At 38.1% G+C, this 21,636-nt stretch overlaps 1 protein-coding gene across 2 annotated transcripts in view; it reads left to right on the top strand.

Moving 5' to 3' along the window:
• The first annotated feature begins 284 nt into the window (after positions 1–284).
• Positions 285–21,636, top strand: part of CUL3 (cullin 3) — a 91,344-nt gene continuing 69,992 nt past the window's right edge. The window contains exon 1 of one of the 2 annotated variants that reach the window (XM_019753677.2): positions 285–843. In XM_019753677.2, the coding sequence (XP_019609236.1) occupies positions 778–843 (66 nt within the window). In that variant the 5' untranslated portion in view covers positions 285–777. The remainder of the gene's footprint in view (positions 844–21,636) is intronic. The other variant, XM_019753678.2, reaches the window with a different exon arrangement.

Raw genomic sequence — 21,636 nt, 5'->3', positions numbered from 1 at the left:
TCCGAATTTCCCCCGCCCACTCGGTCCACGTGACCAGGACCTCCCACCCCGCTCCGCGCTCCACCAATCATCAACCACTTCTGACCAGAACCGGTCTCCGACGCTCCCCTTTCAAAAAGGAAGCTTACTCCTCCCGCCCTCAGCCCCTCCCCTTTCGCACCTCCCCGCCCAGTTGGCCCCTCCCACTTCCCCAACTCCTTGTTCCCCTCCTCTCCTCGCGTTGCCCCCTCCGCTCCCGGGCTTCGCCCCGCCTTACCTGGGAATGCGCGCTCGCCCTGTCTCGCGAGATCTGAGCGTTCCCCGCCGCGGCCAGCCACCTCCCCCTCCCGTCCTCCCACCCCCCTCCCCCCAATCTCTCCACTCTCCGGCTCTCCTCCCTCCCTCCTCCCCCCTCCACCCTCTGGGCCGGATCTCGTCTCGCTGAGGCGGAGGAGGAGAAGGAGGAGGAGGACGTTCGGCCTGCGCAGTGAGATGTTTGTCCGTCGCCGCCGCCGCCGCCATCGCGGAGGAGCGCGATAAAGGGAGCCGAGCCGGGCGTGAGGGGGCACCCCGCGGAGCCACCGCGCCAGCGCAGTTCCCCAGCCGAGCCACAGCCGCCGGAGCCTGAGCCGCCGCCGTCCCCGCCGCGGCTGCCCAGGGGCCGGCCAGCTCCTCAGCCCACCCCGGGGGCCGCGCCGCCGCCCCCAGCGTCGCCCCTCGCCTGCCCGCCCGCCTTAAATGTGACACCGGCGCCTCGGGGTGCGACCCGAAGCCGCCGCTGGGGAGGGGACGAGCACCATGTCGAATCTGAGCAAAGGCACGGGCAGCCGGAAGGACACCAAGATGCGGATCCGGGCCTTTCCGGTGAGTCTCTACTCGGCACCCGGGACCCCGGGGCCGGGGGCCCGCCCGAGAGCCGCACGCGAGGCCGGGGCTGAAGTCCCCCAACAGGCCGCAGGCCCGTCCTCCCCTCCCCCACGCCGCCGACCGCGGGGCGCGAGCCTCCCAGGCAACGGGGCGGCGCGGGGCCCCTGCGCGGCCGCCCTCCCGGGCCGTTCCCGGTGCCCGGCGCCGCGCCCCCGCCCAGAGCTGCGCCTCCAGGCGCTCCGCTGGCGCCGGCTACGGCCGGGGCCGCATCGCGGGTCCCAGCACCTCCTCACGTTACTGGGGTGTAGGCCCAACCCCTAGCACTCCTCTCCACGCTGGGTTCCAGAGACTTCCAGTCCTGCGGGGACGGGGACTGTCGACGTCCTCCTTGTGTGGGGCCTGTGTGTAACTTTTCACGTGTGGTTTCGCTGCGGTTTAACAAAATAACCCGGCCTAAAAGACGGCCAGCCAAACATTCAGGATGATGATGAAGACTGTGTTCTCTCTTCCCAGCCTCAGGAAGGGTTATGCCATCAACCTACCCCCGACGCAGTGACAGTGGCTCCACGTAATGCTAATAGTAATGCACTAATAACATCAAGTGTATTTACAGCATCTCTCATCCACAAGCTTTCAAAGCACTTACACATTCTCTTATGCAGGAATTGTCTCCCCACCCGTAGGAGGGTCAGGAGAAGCCAGGGAGAACATATTGGACAGTTGGTTCTCAATTTCTTAGTCGTGGAACCCCAAAAGAACGAATAGTCACCGCCCCGAGTTGCTTTTCTCTGTAGGTTTTAGTGACACCAAACATTCTGTTTAGAAACTTTCTTTGTAGCATTACGTTGAGTCATACGCTTGCGGTGTTTAGTATATACGGTATAACTTTGGATGTCAGATCTGATGCAGGTAGGCAATGGCAAGCAATTAAAATACACTGTTGTAACAGAAACTGGACATACTTGCTCATGTCGCTACAGTAACGAGTATATGTCAAGATAGACAAACTAGTAATTGAACAGAAGATTTTGTTTTAAAACAGTAAAACTAGAGAAAGATCCAGGGTTTTCTTTCTTAGAATCAAACATACCCTGTGAGGAAGGAAAGGGGGAGGGCTGTACTCCTTAAAGCATGCTTTTTCTAAAGTGTAGTTTGCAGTGAAGACACACTTTACTAATATAATCGTCCTAGTTGAGTAAGAAACCCACCCAAAGAACTTGTCCTTTCTGAATTCTTAAAACTTGATACATGTGATGCAGAGTTCTGAAATTGTAATAACAGAAGTACTAATGTCAGTGTGTGGAAACTTCCGGTTTTATGTAAATAAAGATAGGGTGGACTCAGCAGAATTAAGTATTTTGATAGTGATTAAAGGGATTTTGAAGTTTTAAAATTTTTTTTCCCCTAAGTAAATGAGAAACTACAGAGAAAGTAAGAAATGTTGACAAAAGACCACTAATGAAGTCCACTAGCATGTTTTCTTTTATAATGGAACAATGAACTGGGTTTATGAATTTGTGAGGTTAGTTTTCCTACAAAATCAGATCTGACCATTTTTGGCAAAATTTAGAATTCAGTATTTAAATAATTTTATACAAGTTTTCTAGGATGAGTTTGCTATTCTTGGGGTCTGAGTTCTGATTCAGATTATTACTAAAACGTGAAATAGCTCACATTTGACATCAACTCACTTATGTTAATATTCTGATTAACCAGTTATACCTTTATGTATTGTCAGCTCTTTGATCTTCAGTAGTTTGCCTGTTCCTACCTGTTTTCACATTCCTTCCTTCCTTCATTCATTCAACAAATACCGAGTACTGTGTACCAGGCTCTGTTCTAGGGGCTTGGGGTATAGCAGTGTAGCTTGAAAGACCAGGATCCCTGGATTTTGTATTGTTGGGAGGAAGTGGTGAGAGAGAATTTCATTATTCCTTTAGCTGAGGAGATGATAATATGTGCTAGGTTAGGACATAGTACTGAAACTGAATATTTTTTTAAAGTAGTAGTATGATTATGAGCTAATTTGGATCCTTTCTGTCTTTAACTTGTTGCCTGATATGTTTTTCTAAAATCCTTGTGACTAGTGTTTGATGTTTAGTAGTTAATATAGGCTAATTTTTAAAAGCATAAGACTTTTTATTATATCATTATTAACATTATTCATAAGTAGTTCTCAGTGAACCAGTACATTTTTTAATGTATAAATTTTAAGTCATACTTCCTTGAGCCTTCATTAAAGATAAAGATATGCCTCAGAAGTATGGTGTTTCACATGGTAAATGTTTGAGTTCTTATAGACCTTCTAAATTTTTTCTTTCTCCACGTTAGTGATCTTTTACATAACTATCATCTACATAGATTGCTAATCAGAAGTAGTAAATACGTAGTATTCCGTAAACAAAAAATATTGTGTATGTATGTACATACTTACAAATATTGTATTTTACAGTACCATTTGGTTATATAGTTACTATAATTTAAGGGAAATTATAGTTTAAACAAGGTCTCAAGAGCTCCTTTCAGATTCTGTTTTATAAAATTGGTGTGTAAAAGAACACAAAAATTATGTTTAGGGATTGTTTTGTTTTCATTGCAAAATAAGATATTTTATAGATGTGTAAAGCTATACCAGATATAGTCCCATCAGTAGAATCAGGTTCTTTTTAGTGTTTTACAGTGCATATTTTAAGTGTGCTTTGTTCATTGTTCACGAAAGTGGAAGTTGTGCCATACCAGTTTTATGCACAATTTGCATTTTAGGTAGACCTTTTCATAGCATTTCAAGGAAATTTGGTTCTTTTTAAGATGGAAAACAATAAGGAACTTTCTGTATTCATAAATTGTTGATGGAGGAAAAGTTTATCCCAGCCTGCAAGCTTCCCTGCAGTGCACAAAATGTCTATCATTTAACATCTTTCTGTGGGTTTTTTTTTGTTTTTTTGTTGTTTTGTTTGTTTGTTTGGTTGGTTGGTTTTTTTTGGTACCCAAGTAATAAGGGCCACAAAACTTTTTTAAGGAAGGAGGCTGTAGTTGCCCAACTCCTGGAAACTGGATTTGGACCAGAGAATGAAGGCTACCCCAAGAAGTTCCTGCTCTCCTTTCCTTGCTGTTGCCATGTGTCTCACTCCTGAGCTTTTGTTCCACTATGTAGGATTAGTTGCTGTCAGGTGCTGCACCTTTTGTCCTCATCTCTCTCTGAAAAGCCATTTCTTACCATCTCTATTTTCCAGGGTTATGACCACATGGGCTTGAAAAGTTTGATTGGATTGGAGGAGATATATTTAAATGGAAGTGCTGGCCTCTCCTCTGATTTGCCTTAATTGGCTTAGCTTTCAGAGTTTAGGAGACTTATTTTGAAAGTTACTGTCGTTAAAGTGTGATCTGGAAATGGCTTCAGTTACTAGTTTATAGACTTCATGCTAAATCATGATAAAGATAAAGAATCTCTGTTGTGATATCCACTCATATTTCCAGATGAGCTTCACAGAGCTCTACCTGTGTCATGGACAGGGAATGATACGGAGGTTATTGTTAGATGGAACCCATAAAGTGACTGACATTTATTAGTGATAAGTTTTAAGATCCTTTCTGATGTACTTAAGAGCACAAGAACTTGATGACAAATAAAGGCAGTTAATGTTTTTGTTTTTCCTAGCTACATAATATTTTCTGAATTTGAGGGGGAACCTGTTTGATCTTCATAATAGGTTTTTCTTGTTTAGGGAAAGTAGTTGTTGCCTAGAACTATGTGGACTATACATACAGGAAAGCTGAATAATAGTCTTGCAAATTATACAGGGTAGGGAATTAACTAAGTTTGTTTTTCATTCTCTAGTATTTTCTTGTACAGAAATTCTGGAGTAAGGTGTAGCAGATTAATTAAAGTGTTGCGTACCCTACACTTAGTCTGATTCTCTTTAATAGTTTTAGGACGGCTTGCTGTGTTATAGCTGTTAGTACCTCTAGCTTTAGAAGTTGAAAAATGAAAGCCTAAAGTAGTTATCTATAAAGTGTTTATTTTGCATTATCTTCCTTGATAGCAGTTCAGAGGAGCTTGGAAAATTATTAGGACCAGTATTGACTTTGAAACTATTTTTGGTAGTATAGCACATAATGTGAGAATTTGGTCTTTTAAATAATGTATTAGCCACAAGGTCATTCATTCAAACAAAATAGGGAAAGCTTCCTTTGTCTGTACATCATTTATTTATAGGTTTGTACATCATTCATTAAATAACAGCATTTCTCTAGCTCAGAAATATTATATAATTAAGACTAGAAAAATTAGTATGCTTTCCCTTTGTATTAATTGGGAGACGTTGGGTTAATTTTTTGCTATTATTTTCATTCAAGATTGTCTTGATATTCTTTAGCAATTTTGTTAGATTTTTATAAAAGTTGCTAGACAACTTGTAATTTTAAATAGTGTAACTTTGAAAATGGTTCTTGTTTGTCCATTGTAAAGTCAACAAAAAAGTAAAGTGTTACCAAAGTGATGCACATTCATGATAGAAAACAATAAATATCTAAATTTATAAATAAGGAAATAAAAATTACCTGTAACCCCACCACTTGGAAATAAAACATTATTAACATGTTGATGTGTTTCCTTTTAATCTTTCATGCATGTGTGAGCACACAGTATAAGTGGGGTACTATATCATTTTATATACTGCCTGTTAAAAAGAACAGTATTTTACTGTACATGTATTTCCATGTTAAATATATTGAAAACATGATTTTTAATGACTATAATACTCTGTAGTACCTCAGTTTGCTTAATCATTTCCTTACTGCCAGGTATTTTGATTAATTCCAGTAAATCCATATTTTCTCTATTATAAATAATACAGCTGTGACAAGGCGTATAAATATTTGAGCCCATTTATGATTATGGAATTACTGGGCTAACCGTAATTGATATGTATTACCAAATTGACAGAAAGGTAGTAATAATAATAGCTAACACTGAATGCTTATCATGTGCCATGCACTGTTTTCTCTGTTTTGCATACATAAACTCAGTAACTTTGCACAACTCTATAGACTACTACTATTCTTAATTTGTTTACAGACGAGGCCTTGAGAGGTTAAGTGGTTTGCTTAAGGTCACTATACTTGTTAAGTGGCAGAACTGGGATTCTAACCCAGACAGTCTGGCTCTAAAATGAATGTTCTTAGGAATTAATTACACCTCTCAAGGTTGTGTCAGTTTAACTTCTGCGTAGCAGTGTCTTAGTCAACATATATGTTTAATTTCATAGGTGAAAAAAATAGCACTTTAATGCTTTAATTTGCATTTCTTTACTTCTTGTAAGAAAAAAACTGGACAGACTGTAGGGAATTTTCATTTAGTGTTGCATATAAGGAGTGTGCCTAAAAAGTGAAGAGACTGAGCATCAGACTCTGAGCATCTGGACTGCCAGGGTTTGAATGTCAGCTCCGCCTCTTTCTAGCTGTGTTATCTTTAACAAGTTACTTAACCACATCTAGCTTCAGTTTTCTCTGTAAAATGTAAACCTCATCTAGCCTCAGTTTTCTCCTCGGTAAAATGTAAACAGTAGTCATACCTACCTTACAGGATTGTTGTAACATAGGGAAAATAAAGCGTTAGAACAGTACCTAGCACACAGTTAGCTATTGTAATACCAACATTTAGCCATGATTATGTCACAATTTAAGTACTAAAATTGAATGTTATTTTATATGCTTATTTTAGTGATGCTACTATTTTTTTTTTTTTTTGCTTAAACAACCAAAATTTATTTTCTCACTGTTCTGGAGGTTGGAAGTCCAAGCTCAAGGAGCTGGCGGGGTGAGTTTCCTCTGAGACCTGTCTCCTCGGCTTGCGGATGGCTATCTCATTGTGAGTGCCTCCCTGGTATCTCGATGTTGCCATTGTTTTGGTACAGTTTTTAGAACTTACGAAAAACCTACAGAGTCAATTTGTGAACCACTCTAAGAAATGACTCTCAAAGGATATAGATTTGGTTCCACTGGGGCACTTCAAAAAAATGCTACTGGCTCTTGGATAGATTCAAAGGGGAAGTGCCAGTAATGATTCTCACATAATCATTGGAGTAAGTGTGGAACTTGATTGAAGGAGTAAACACTTATTTGGTATGTACATTCTAATATGTACATTCAGTGTTTACCTAAAAATACATTTTTAAATTTCCTTTCAATTTTTTTCTCCCTTTCTTTTCCACCCCCTTTTTTGTTTCACTTATAAACTAGGTTGTGGTCCCTGCCCAAAGCTTATACCAGACACCCATTTGAACCACAAAGCACTTACGCATCGTGTTAGAAACAGTGTGAGTGGTTAGTGAACGACTGATTAAAAGAGAAGCTAGTCTTTTAAGCCAAACCATAGTAATTGATGAATTTGATAAGTCAGGGCAAGTAGTACTCTGAAATGTTTGATCTTTTTGCAGCTATAAGTGAAGTGTTAAAATGTAGTAGGTTATTAATGATCTGGTGGCACTTTCCTTAGCCACGTAGTCAGCCTCGTCTCCCAAAGCAACACTGACTTGGAAGTAAAAGTTGTAGGATGCATTGGCAATAACCTTGGATTGAGCATCACAAGACTTAATCTGGTCCAGTCTTTTCTGTTCACTAGCTGTACTTTACGTTGTACTCCCTTTACCTGGACTCCTTCCAGTCTGTTCACCTGTACACTCTGATCCCCTGCTTCACCCCACTGTATCCTCAGCCTGTAGTTGGAATTATTTGCTGCCTTTTCATCTGAAATCTGGTTGTGCCCTGAGAATACAGGCTTATCTTCTTGAATTGAGATGTCCGTTTTCTTTGTAATCCTTGAGTTACTGGGCCCAGATGCCATTTATTGCCACATCCGTCATTCTCTTGTGGCTCAGGCCCTTGTGAACTATTCTTTTGAGTGCTTCCTCTGACCATCTTCTAACTCTTATGTGTGCTCCCTCAGTCGTTGAAGACGTTAATTCCTTCTTCACAGACATTCTGTCTAGTTTAAATCTTAACTTTATTCAGTGCATCTAGGCATAGTCGTTCACTCCATTTAAAATACGTTTATTGTGTGTTCCTACTAGGGGTCAGGTACTAGACACACAGTGATGATCAGACAGACCTGGCCCTTCTATATTTATCGTCACCCTGTTTTGGAGCTTGTCACCCTGCTACTTCAGAAATCTTAGATTCCAGTATTGTATTCTACACTAGCTCTTCCATTTATTAGCTGTAGCACTTGAGCAAATCACGTAACCTCTGCCTGTTTCCTCTTTTGTAAAAAGGAAGAAACAATAATACCTACTTCATAAAGTTAATGTAAGGATAGAGTTAATATGTGTAAAGCTCTTATAATACTGCCTGACACATAGTAAGCATTATAAATAAATGCAAGCTGTTATTGTTAATTATTCTATCCTGCTTTTTGCTTTTCTTCTCACATTAATGTCCTCTTGGATCTCAGGAAGACCTCTTTCATTCTCGCAAGCTATGGGGCCTATTACTAGTTGCCCCTTCTTTCCTACTACCTCCTCAGAGCAAGGCCAGAAATACCAGCAGAAAGCATCTTGAATCATGCCACCTATCTGCTTTCACTGCTTGTATTCTTTAGGCTATTTGCACTTCTGGTAAAAATTGCAAGACACAGTGGTCTCTAACTTAGCTGGACTCTCAGTGCCTCAGGGCAGTTTTTATGTGTCCCTTGTAACTCCCTCCCCTTTCCTGAATAAGCTATTCCAGACTCTAATCCCTGCTCTTAAGCTCTTTATTGAGAATTATCTCCCTTCAAGAAATTTACTGCTTCATTGTGAAAACTAATGTTATTTTGTGTTAAGTTCCTTCAGCTTTCTTCTCTTTCAGTTACATTTTTTAACCTGTATTTTTACTCATTCTCCACTCCTCTCAGGTTTCAGAGAAGGAAGATGTTCCTTTTCTGTCTTCCCTTTCGTGGTGACTACATACTATTTTTCTTCATAGCTAAGAGCCGTCCAAGAATAGTCTGTCCTCTATTAGAACACAGTTTTCTTTAGAGGTGGCATTAAGTCTCTCTGTACTGATCTTACTGCAGCACAGTAGTGTCCCAGCAATGCTGAATAGTTTGTTTTGTCATCTTTGAGATAGGAACTAGAGCAATCTTTCTCACAGATTAATTGTGAGGATTAAAAGGAATAATATCAAAATGCTTTCTAATAAACAGTGGCATCTATGAGACATTGAAAAGAATTTTCTAATCATAAACTTAGAATTTTCAACTAAAAGTAATATGTTTCATGTGGGACAGTTATTTTCAAACTCACGTGGTCTCCAGGACCCAGAAGAGAGTGGAGTAGGTATATTTAAAAAATCTCCCCCTCTGGTAATGTAGAGCAATTGGTACGTTGCCATTTGTATAAAAGATTTCATTTTACAAAGTTGTATCAACCATTTCTTTAAAATCGCTAGTCATTAATCCAGCCTTTTTAAAGTTGAGGAAGTCCACTTGCCCAGGTTGATAAAGTTAGTAGGAAATTGAGAACAGATCCAGGAGTTGCCTTAACCCTTAGTTCAGAGCTTTTGCTCCTAAGAAAGCATAATTTTTTTTTAAGTCAGTTTTAAAGTTGAAAATGTAATTGAGTAAAACTTCTTAATTTCACTTTTCATTCATTTAGTACTTGTGATCATTGAGAAAGAAATGGACCCAAATTTGCTCTTTAAATGAAAATGGCTACTGCTAAGCAAAAGAATAAAGACTTTAAAGGGATATCGTTATGTAGTTTAAGAAAATACAACTTTCTTTAGATACATTTTCTATAAAAGCAAGCCATAATTGTTAAGAGGAATGCATTTTAACATACTGACTGTAAGTCATTCTTATCTAGAGCAGCCCTTAACTGAGTAAAACAGCCTCTTCTATTTGCCATATCCTCTTAAAAGTAATCATGAAAAATTCTTTTTCCATTTTCATTTCCAGTTTATTAATAGTATGAAAAGTTGCTTTATAAGGTTAGTATCTACAACTTACTGAATGTCTGTCTTGTGTTAGGCTCTGTTTTAGGTACTTTGAACTATAATTATCTCAAATCCTCACAACAATCTTTAGGTGTTGTTACTCCTGTTTTAAATCAATCTGGGGATCAGAGACCTAGTGAATTATGTGTAATATTACATTTACACATAAGAAAGGGCAGAAAGCTGGGATTCAGATCCCAGGCATGTCTGACTCCAACAACTCCTGTTCTTTGCATTACACCACACTGCCTAATTATATTCTGTTAAGAATTTGCTAGATTCTGAAATGTTTACTTTTTTAATAGGAATGTACTGGAAAATTAATTCTGGGGTTTATGTTTAAATTATTAGCCAGGGGCAGATTCAGGGGCCCTGAAACTTATAGACTGCAGTACTCTATGAAAAGAATTAAAATCTTGGCCTTCGAAGGAGTTTTTGCAAGCTTAAGCCACAGTAGATTCAAGGTAAATGCACCACTCACAGAATAAATGTTATTAGAAACTTTGAATCAATTGAAGTATACATTCAGTAAAATTTGAGTATATAAATTGCTTAAGGGGGCCCTGGTGTATATTGACTTAAATAAAGTAGGATCATAACCTATAAGAAAGACACATTAGCAGACGTATTTATGAGTTAACACTTTTCCTTTTTTAATTATAAGGCTGATAGCACACATTTTTAAACCCTCTTTTTAGTTAATAGAAATTTATCTTGTTGACTATGTCTAGAAAAAAAGCAATTCCTTAAAATTAACAAGTGTGAACACTTTAATGTAAGCTTTACATTTTTTGTCTTTGAGAATATTCTAAGCAGGTAAACAGTAAAATGAATTTTTAAGCACAAAGATCAGACACTAAAATATTTTACTTTTCCTCATTGTATATGCAAATAAGACATGAAAGGTGTATTTTTTTGGAGGAATGCTATCACTAGCCAAATAAATGAGTAACTTATTTACTCCTATTTGTATTCATATTTTAATTTTTGAAAGCTAAAAGAGATTTTAGAGAGAATCTGTTCTGATCTTATTTAATAGATGAAGAAATGGAGGACTAGAGCTGGTGGTTTACCCAAGGGATACTCTCATGACTTGAATTAATGGAAGAACCATGACTTAGAAGCCTTATTTCCAGTTGAAAGCTTTTTTCCCTAGACCAAACTGAAATAAGCATGTGGCCATAATAATTCAGTGTTATCGTTAGCCTATTCAATTATAAAATGATTTCTTAATATTGAGCACCAGGCAATTTGAGTTGACATGGTGTAAGGGACACACACTTAGCTTAGGACATGTGGGTCCCTTCGTTGCTCTAACAAGCTATGTGATCCTGGATAAGCCACTTAACCACAGTCTCTTCATTTGTAAAATGAAAAGACTTTAATTTGGGGTTATTTCAGGTTTATTCAACTGAAGATTTCAGTAAAAGGCAGTATATTTATACAGAAGTCTAGCAACTGAAGGCTGGTGTGTTCTGTGGCCTAAAACATTTTGTGTGATGTTGCAGATGTCACCTATCTTTTCAGCCTTAGAATTTCTTTTAAAATAAGATTGGTATATTTCAGTGATGATTGTTAACGCCTAATAAGAAGCAGTGGGAAAATTCACTATGTTCTTATATAGTTCTTTCTGTGTGAGTTGGTAGTTTTAGAGAAATTTTGAGCAGATTTGATGTCAGATTTTAGTAATAATTTTATATGATAGGCCTTTTGTTGTCATATCACATTGGGTTACAGCTTAGGTTCATTCAATTCAAAGACAAAGCTAACCGTAGCAATTTATACTGTTTAACATGTTTTTATGTTTTCCTTTGGATTGTATGTAGCTGATTCTGGTATAAACTAATTTGTTATTGTCTTACAGTTTGTAGACCTTTTACACATTATTATAGTTTTGGTAACACTGGATTTACCCATAAAAAAAAGAACAAAATTTAGCGACTTAAGCTAAAGGAAAGAAAATATTGTCACTTTTTATTAAAATCAATTTTAGATTATAGGATAGAAATACAGAACTCCAACACTCACTTAGATATAAAGTATTTTTTCCCTGCAATGCTACTACTGCTATTTTGAGAGTCCATCCAAAATACAAGATTCCTGTTTTTCTGTTTTTTCTGTTTTCCAGATGACTGTTTAAGGAGCAGTTTTATACATATCATGCTTAATAGTGTTTGGGATTTAATAGTATATTGGGAAAAAGAGCAAATCTTTTTATTATTTTAAAGTGTTGATCTTATAGATACAATAACTAATTTCCTTAATAGGGAAGATCTCTAATTGTAATGTGTGAAGAGCTTCAGTTAAGGTGAATATTTTGTATTAATATTTTCTGGATAAAATGTGTTTAGAGAAAACAGTACCAATAGTTGGACAGTGACAAACTTCTTGCCTCATTGAGAATACTTAGGATGGAATCTTTATTTGTTGTGGTCATCATCAGACTGAAATGTTACACTGACATTTTTTCATAATTGAAAAAGGCATTCACAGAGGTACAGTTGAAATGATACTGCATTGTTAGTACTCTTAAATCAGTTTGTGATTTAAATGGACTTTAATAGACTAATCTGGAAGCTTGACCTGTGTCTTTGAAAGAAATTGTTCCCTATTTTCAAACTGATTTTTGAACAGCCTACTCATGTTGAGGATTGAAATACAAATTGTAATTGAACATTCTGTTGATGATTTAGTGTTCTCATTACGTCATTGTTCTATAACTTAATGATTTTAGAGGCCAATGAATGTAGATCAGACTTAGTTTGTGATTTCATTGAATTGTCCCAGGCTACTGTGCTTTTCTAATTGAAAATCTTTTTCTCTCTTTCCTTGACATCAGTTGCTACTTTTGGCAGCACAATTCTGCTCCCACTGTAACCAAAGAGAAACCAGTTAACCAAACATCAGTAGTCTTAAATTTATGTTCTGGTTTAAGTCATTAAGACTATATGTCTCTTCTGTGTAGTAAAGAAATAAACACATTTATTGAGCAAGTACTGTGTGCCAGATGCTTTCACAACCTTACTTAATTGCCCCACAGTACACCATCTTCCCATTTCTCCTGCCACAAGCAGATGAGGAAAGTGAAGTTTGGAAAGCTAAATAACTTGTCCAAAGTCTGAGTATTTCCCACTGGGCTCTTTTCCTCAAAGCTTGGATCTTTGAGGCTATGTTTTTGCTGGTTGAGGTTGCTTACAGATTAATTGATGGTTAAGTGGGATTATTGCAGATGTCATCAGTCATTGTGTAGTTGTTGGTCATCAAATAAGATTCATCATCATTATGAACTATAACTGGGCAGCATTTAAATCATATTTTTGAATGTCATCTAGGCATTGTGCTGTGTCATAAAGGGTACAATAAAATAAAGAGACTTTTTTTACTCTGAGGTGCCTGCAGTCTGGGAGGGAGCTTCGTTTCATAATTTATGGCTTCGTTGTGTCTGACTAGAATACTGCCATTCCTCAGATATTTGTACCAAAGCAACTTTTTTGAGGCTAAAGCTCAAAATTAAGATGAAGCATTTTTCCTTGTTTATTTTTTTCTAGCTGTGTTATTTTGAATTGCTTGGAATTTCAAATTCTCACCCTTTTCCCCCACCCACCCTGTTCTAAATTTCTTGTAGAAAATTATTCACAGGGGACTAAAGACTTCTTGTTCTTTGTATGTAGTGGATGTGAAGAATACAGTTCTCTTCATTTTAGTTTTAATTGGCTTATACTGTAGTTCTCTCCAACTCTTAGTAATTACAGAACCTGCAAGATGTGTAAGTATATGACAGATTTATATTCTTCAAATTCAGGCATTTTGAAGGTTATGTTTTATTTGAAGTCATGTAGATGAAAAGTCAGATGTTTGTGAAAGGAAATAAAGACCATCAGCGTAATTTTGGTTATTGATGATTAATAATGAGGGAATTGTAATCCTTGATTGGGGAAAGGTAAGGGGGGAGAAGGTCACTTTTAAAAATTAAAGTCTTGATTTTGATTTTTAAAAATCTTACTAAACTTAAGAATTTAAGAATAATCACATCTTTCTTTAAAAAAAAGAGTTTTGCTTCTTTTCCTGCTAAATGAATTTACTTTGCTTACTGATGATCACTTTGTAACTTGAGCTTCTTGGGGACACACACTGAGTACACCTAACAATTACCGTGTTTCCTTGACAATGAGACCTAGCTGGACAGTCAGCTCTAGTGCATTTTTTGGAGCAAAAATTAATATAAGACTCGGCATTATGTTATGTTATGTTATGTTATGTTATGTTATGTTATGTTATATTATGTAAGACTGGGTCTTATAGTAGAATAAGACCAGGTCTTACATTAATTCTTGCTCCAAAAGACGCATTAGAGCTGATTGTCCAGCTAGGTCTTATTGTCGAGGAAACACGGTAGCAAACATTAAATGTTCATGTATATATGTGTGTGTGCATTTTATTTTATCATTTTACGGTTTTGCTGAAGCACTGTTACCAGATTCCTTCCTTGAATGTATTGCAGTTATTGCAAACTAAGTAAATCTGTTTCAAGTGGAATTAAAATCCTGCTCACATAATTTAACAATTTAGAATATTACTTTAAAACAAGAATATTACTACTATTTTTTAAACTGTACATAAAACTAGGGCCTTTAAATTTTTGTAGTGTTCATGTTGTGTTCTGTATCAAGGATGGGTGAGAAATTAAAGTTCATTAACATAATTATTTTGCTACTGTGGTTGACACGTTCACTGGATGCCAAGACCAAAGCCTGTATATAGGGATTTGCACTTGAAGCTGGTTTCCTCTGGCACACAGTTTTTGGACTTGTTTGATTTCAAGAAAGATTGTAGCTTATGGATGTTCTCCTGAATTACCTTTTCCATCTATTAGTTTTCTCCCAGTTAACACTTATTAATAAAATTAATAATTAAGCAACCTTCTGAATGGAAAAATCTGAAAATACTACTTGATATATGAAATTGGGTGTTTGTTGCTTGCATGTTATACCTTATTTCTATTTGAAAAACATTTGATTATTTAAAAATTACATTAGTTTCTATAGATAAGCACATTAAAATATTTTCCTGTGTTATTGTGCTTAGTAATTCAGATGTTCATGTTTTCAAAATTGCATTGGTATAACATTGGTAAAATGATATGCATTCACCAGACATTTGTTTATGGCCTTCTAAGTGGCATTGAAGAAATATGCACAATCCCTTAAGTATTTCATAACCCAGTAGAAAAAGATGCACAAACGTAATTATGAAGCATTATGGGAGTGTAGTGATAGATACAACCTGAGTATATCTACTCAGGAAGAGCTGAAACGGAGTCATTAGCTTTGCTTGAGGTTAGAGAAGGATCCCTGGAGAATATGGCACCTGAGCTGTGTTCAGAGGCTATTTAAGAAGCAGATAGAGACAGCGGGACATAAAGAAGCTATGGGAGGGTGGTGCCTGGGTGGGGAGGTATTACCATTGGTGTAATGTCATTAGGGAATGCATGTAAAGTAGGTAGTGGTGGGTGACAGATGAAGTTAAAGTAGGGATAGACTAGATCTTGGAGAGTATTATGTTCCCTTTTAAAATACACCCACCCCTCCAACCCCTGTTTTTAATGAGAGCTGGGTTTTGAATAGGGACATGATCGGTCTATGTTTATTTTGATCGTGATTTTGAGGAAGATAGATTCCAAGAGGTTATCAGAATTCATGATGGTTGGAAGGCTCTTGCAGTAGTCTAGATGAAAGCTTTAGGACAGGAGTGTTCAGGACGAATGAATGGGGCATATTTGAGAAATTTTTGGACCTAATGTTAGTAGCACTTGGTGATGGATGTGAAAGGGTTCAGAGAGGAAGGAAGAAAAGTTAAGGCTTATACTTCTAGCTTATAGGTTTGTGTTGCCTCAACTAGAGAATACAGGAGGAAATTTAGGTGGGTGTGGAGAACGAGTTTACCAGGGATTTTGGACATGGTTAAGTTTGATCTGTGTCTGGAGCATTGATTGGAGATGTCCAGCAGATAGTTGAATAAAGTAGTTCTAGGCTTTAGGGGCAGCATCTAGGCTGGCAATATAGATTTGTAGATAATTAACCTATAAGCCAGTAATTTGTGTTCTTTGAGGTGTGGGCCAAACTTCTTGGGAAATCTGAGAGAGGGGCCAACCATCCAGAAAAGACGTACACACACATTATATTTGCAAAATTTTGTGTATAGTTTTAGGGGGCTCCAGAATCCCTTGCCAATCTAGAGTCTTGTAAATTTTAGAGTGGGTAGTAGTTATAACCATGGTAGTGAAGGAAAATGCATAGGGACCCAGTGTACCACAGAAAGAGCCAAGGACCAAGGACAGAACTCTGGGGATTAAAGTGATTTACATTTTACAAATAGTATCTTACAAATAGAAGATACTGGACAAATAGAATATAGAAGTAGGGAAATACTGTTACTGAAAGAAGGCTACATTATACGTACATTTAGCATAGTTATGCTCTTCAGGTACTGTTGTTTTAGCTCATATCTGTTTATTTGCTGAGCTTGAAAAGCTATATTTCTTTCTGACACCTGGTACCCATAGATGAGAGTTCCAAGAGATTCTATCATTGGGCACTTTTGTTAGTCAGCATGTGAGGAATTATATTGTGCCCTGAGCTGGGCTAAATTCTACTGACATTCTCATTTAATTTTCATGATAGTCCTTTGAGATAGATACTGTTATTAAACCCACTTTACACGTGAGGGAAAAAAGGCTTAGAGGAGTTAAGTAATTTGCCCAAGATCACATGGCTTATGAATTAAAAACAGCCATGACACAAATCCAGGCCAGTCGGACCCCAGGCCTGTGTTCGCTACTAATACCCCCTGTGCTGTGTTTACCAAGATAATCAGTGTCTGGCGCTGTGATACGACTTTGCCGTATTAGCGCCATGGAACGTGAGGCGAGTCTAATAGTTTGGACTGGATTTAGGGATACGTGAGTTCTAATCCCAGCTCTGTGGTTTGGGTGGGTCATTTAATCTTTCTGCGTCCATTTTCTTTTCATTTGAAAATTTTGATACCTGAGCAATCACCAGAAACGTTGTCCTGTTGCTCCATCTTTGTCCGATCTGTAAGGCACGAATACTGAGGAAAATACTAAGCACAATCTTGAATGACAAGACAACTTTTGATTTATATAGGTGAGAAATTATTTTATTATAATGTGACTTGTACAATATTTGAAGCCTCTTGGTTTATATTTTTTAAATTCTTTGGTTTCTAACAGAAAATGTAGTAATTCTTGCTGGCTAGAGACCATCACTACTCTTGCACTTTGGGGCCAATGCACTGTTTGTACATTTTCTAGTTTTCATGGAATCTTATGTTATAGAGCTTGAAAAGATCATTTGAAGTTTTGCTTAACTATTGGCAGTGTAGTTATCTCTGGAGTTTGTAGTCCATATTAACTTTGCTCTTTCTTTGAAATTGTTCTGAGTGTCCTGCTTCATGTTTGTTTAATGGTAAGGGATGGTGTCTTAGATTGCTTTTTTATAACCTCTGCATATGCTGTCAGCAGACTAAAATCGCATTGCACATAGTCTCCCCTTATCTGTGAGGCATACGTTCCAGTATCCCCACGTGGATGTCTGAAACTGTGGTAGTACTGAACCCTGTATATACCATATTTGTTTCCTATACATACAGACCTATGATAAAGTTTAACTTATAAATTAGGCACAGTAAGAGATTAACAACAACAATAATAAAACAGAATTATAGAATTATATAATAGAGTTATATTACAACAATATAATATAATGTAAGTCAGGGGAATGTGGTCATTTGTTTCAGAGAATCCCTTTCTGAAGTCTTCATACGGGCTTAGTGCTTTCTGGCTCCTATGTTTGGAACACGTTTTCTGTTCGTGTCTTTCACGCACAAACTAAATTCCTTTTCTGCATTAACTAAGCAATTAGCATGCACTGTGGCTGTTAACTTTTGCCATTTGAAGTGCGACAGTAAAACTAGCACAAATTTCTTTTTCCTTCCTTACAATGTCGTAGATAGACGAGTCATTCTTACCATAGATCATCCCAACCTCAGCATACTTTTTTTTTAATCTTATAAAGTCAAGAATTTTCACCTTATCACTTAAAGGAAGCACTCTATGGATTCTCTTTGGCATATCGAATTGCCAGCATCACTACTCTTGCACTTTGGGGCCATTATTTAATAAAATACGGGTTATTTGATCACAAGCACTGTGAAACAGCGACAGTTGATCTGATAGCCGAGATGGCTAAGTGACTACTGGGCATTTAGCATGTACTGCGTGGATACGCTGGACAAAGTGATGGTTCACGTCCCATGCTGGACAGAGTGGAGCAGTGCAAAATTTCATCATGCTACTCCGTGGCGTGTAATTGGAAAATTATGAGCTGTTTATTTCTGGAATTTTTCACTTAATATTTTTGGACCACGGTTGACCTAGGGTAACAAACCGCAGAAGGCAAAACCATGAATAAGGGAGACTACTGTACATTGAGTAGTAGGCCATAATTATCACATGGGCTTGTGTCTTTTACTTACGAAAAGTTATAAATAACTATATCCTACTTGTATTTTACATGGATCTGACAAAAAATAGATAGTAGTAGTTTAGGTGTAGGACTAAATTAAGACCATTTCAGAAAAGTCTGATAGACCTGGGATTTGAATAAGATTTGAGTAACAGGAAAGAAGTTGTTCTCTTAAAAAGTTTCTTTTTAAGCTCTCCAGAAAAGATTAGAGTAATAAGACATCTACTTACGAATCCTCTTTATTGATAATTGAGCTGGTAGTTTATTGATGGAGTGACTGAAAGAACTGTTCTGCCTACTTACTCCTTCTTCTTTCGCATTCATACCCATTGGACATGGCTTGGAGAGGATTCTTTTTTTTTTTAACATCAGTTTATTGAGGTATAATTGACATACAAAAAACTATATTTAATATATGCAACCTGATGAATTTGGAGGTAAGTATTCATTTGTGAAACCATCACCATAATCTATGCAATAAGCATGTCCATCAACCTTAAAAGTTGCTTCCTGACCTCTTTGAGGTAGATTCTACCAGTTTAGTAATTTCTGTCCAGTTCAGGTCAGAAGTATGTGTGAAGCTGATGAGTAATTGTTGCAGGGTTTCCCAGGTTGTGAATGCAGAACTTGTAAGTTTTATGTGGCATATAAAAGGTTACTTAGCAATGAGCAGAAAATCAATCAACAAGTATAAGTAAGTGCCTGTTATTTGCTAGGTATGATTTTATTATAGTGGCTAAGGGATTCAGCAGTGAAAGAAAAAGCCCTGCCTTCATAGAGCTGACATTTAGCTGGGATGAGGGAGGCCAGGAAAAGAAATAAGGAATGTGGGGTTGGACTGTGGTGGTCCCCAGTAGGAGGCAACTGCTATTTTAAATAGAGTGGGCAGGTAAAACGTCACTTTAAGGTGATAGTTGAGCAGAGTTTGGAGGTTGATAAGTGAATGAGCCATGCAGATATCTAGGGGAAGAGCATTTCAGAGAGAGGAGCAAATACAAATGCCTCAAAGTGAATTTGACAGACTGCAGGGAATAGCAAGGAGGCTGGTGTGGCTGGCAGTGAGCAGGAGGAAGACTAGCTCAAGTCAGAGAGATGATCAGCTCAAATAAGGCTTTTGTGGGACAGTGTAAGGACTTCGACTTGAACTCCTAGAGAAATGAAGTCACTTGAGGGCGGTGAACAGACGAGTGACATGATTTGACTTGTGTTTTCAGAAGGTCATCTGACTGCTCTATGATATTGGGCCCAAAGCAGAAACAGATGAGTTAGGAGGCTGTTGCAGTAATCTGAGAGATGAGGGTGGTTTGGACGAGGCTTGTTAACAGTGGAAGAGGTGAGAAGGAGTTAGATTCTGGTACATTCTGAAGGTAGGGACAATAGAATTTCCTGTAGGAGTAGAAGTGGGATAAGGGTGTAAAGAGGTTTTACAAGCTTTTTGGCATTAACAAATGACAGAATGGATTGGGCATTTGCTTGGTTGGAGAAGACTGCAGGAGAAGCAGACTCGGGAAAAAATTAGCGTTTCTCTTTTAGACTTGATATGTTTGAGGTGTCCAGTAGGTATTCAAGTAGAAACATTGAGTAGGTAGGTGAATATATGACTGGTATTAAGGAGAAATGGCTAAATATATAAAATTTGAGGTTAACTTAAAACCATGAGAATAGATGAGATCAACTTCACCTTTTAAAAACGGACTGTCGGTAGACAAGAGGTTTAGAACCCGAGCCTTAGGGTTGGAGGTTGTGGTGATGCGTAAGACCCGGTAAGCAGACTGACATATAGGAGCTAGTAGAATAGGAAGAAAATGAGACTGCAGTGCTTGCAAGGGAAGTGAGAAATCTGTTTCAAGGAGTAGGAATGATCAGCTCTTACAACTGCTGCCAGATACGTCAAGTACCATAACTCAGACTGGGACCATTAGACTTAGCAATGGGGAAGTCACTGGTGATCTTGAGTAATTTCAGTGAAATGGTAGAGATGAAATCCTTACTAGAGTGGATTCAAGATACGGCGGGAAGAATAGGACTTGGAGACAGCAACATAGAGTATTTCTCCTCCTCTGCCCCATGATTTTGCTGAAAATGGAAAAGAGAAATTAGGTGGTGGTGGAAAAATATATGGGGTTGTGAGGATTTGTTTGTTTGTTTTTAAGATGGGGAACAGATCATTTTGAATGCAGAGAGGAAAAATTTGATGATGCTAGGAAGGGAGATTGCTGGGGAGGGGGTTGTCCTTGAATAGGTGAGTTGGGATGGAGCTAGAGCAGCAGTATTGTTCCACTTCATTCTATATAGGGATCATCTGGGGTTCTTGTTAAAATGCAGATTTGGTTCTGCAGTCTGGATTGGGGTCTGAAATTCTGCATTTCTAACCAGATCCTAGAGTTTGCTTATGTTTCTGGTCCCTGTGCTATAATTTGAATATAAGAACTTGGCACTATGAGCACAAGAACTAGCAGGTTACATTGGTATGCAGTCAGGTATGTTAGTGGATATGGTCAGAGTTTGTGCAGTTTCTCTTCAGGTTGTTTCTGTTTTCTCAGTGGAACAGGAAGCAGGTCGTCATCCTAGAATGCGGATGGAGGAGGTGGTGTCAAATCGTCTAGGAGAGTTGGATCAGTAGACTTGAAAAGTAGGATTGCAGGGTTTCCCAAGGGCCTACTTTTGATTAATGATCCTGAATTTAAACAGATGAATCAAATATATATGTATGTATGTTATTCTTCATTTACTTTCAGCTACTTGGGTGCAGGTGAAGAGTAGGTGGGCAGTTGAGATTTAGAATAGCACGTATTTTGGAGGAAGAGAGGGGCAAGTGACTGAATGTGTACAAGCTAGTAAGAAATGATGGACCATGAAGTGTGAGCTGGGAAAGGAGGAAAATGAGAGAATGCTGGGTTAAACAATGAATATATGGTGGGCTTTTGTTTTTTCATGTTTGTTTGTTTGCTTATTTTGTTTTTAGTTGCAAGACTCCCAGCTCTGTAAAATCTCCAGGAGAGGAAATCCCTGAGTTTGTGTTTTACTAAATAAACTTAGGGGAAAGATGTCTTACACTTTCGGCTAAAGCAAGTATTAACATCAGAGATTATGACTTTATTTAAAGTGGAGGGTTCTGCTTCCGATAAGAGAGGAGGGAGATCTTAAAGGATGTTTTAAAAATTACTTCTATCAGCTCTAAAAACTATTTTTAAATGTATCCCTTTATTTCCGTTAAAACAGATTGTTAACATCCTTATAAGTCATACAGCTTTGTCATCATAGCCATATAATA

This window comes from Rhinolophus sinicus, linkage group LG01 (assembly GCF_036562045.2).
Source record: "Rhinolophus sinicus isolate RSC01 linkage group LG01, ASM3656204v1, whole genome shotgun sequence".
NCBI classification, from domain to species: Eukaryota; Metazoa; Chordata; class Mammalia; order Chiroptera; family Rhinolophidae; genus Rhinolophus; species Rhinolophus sinicus.
This window is presented reverse-complemented; position numbering and strand designations above follow the sequence as displayed.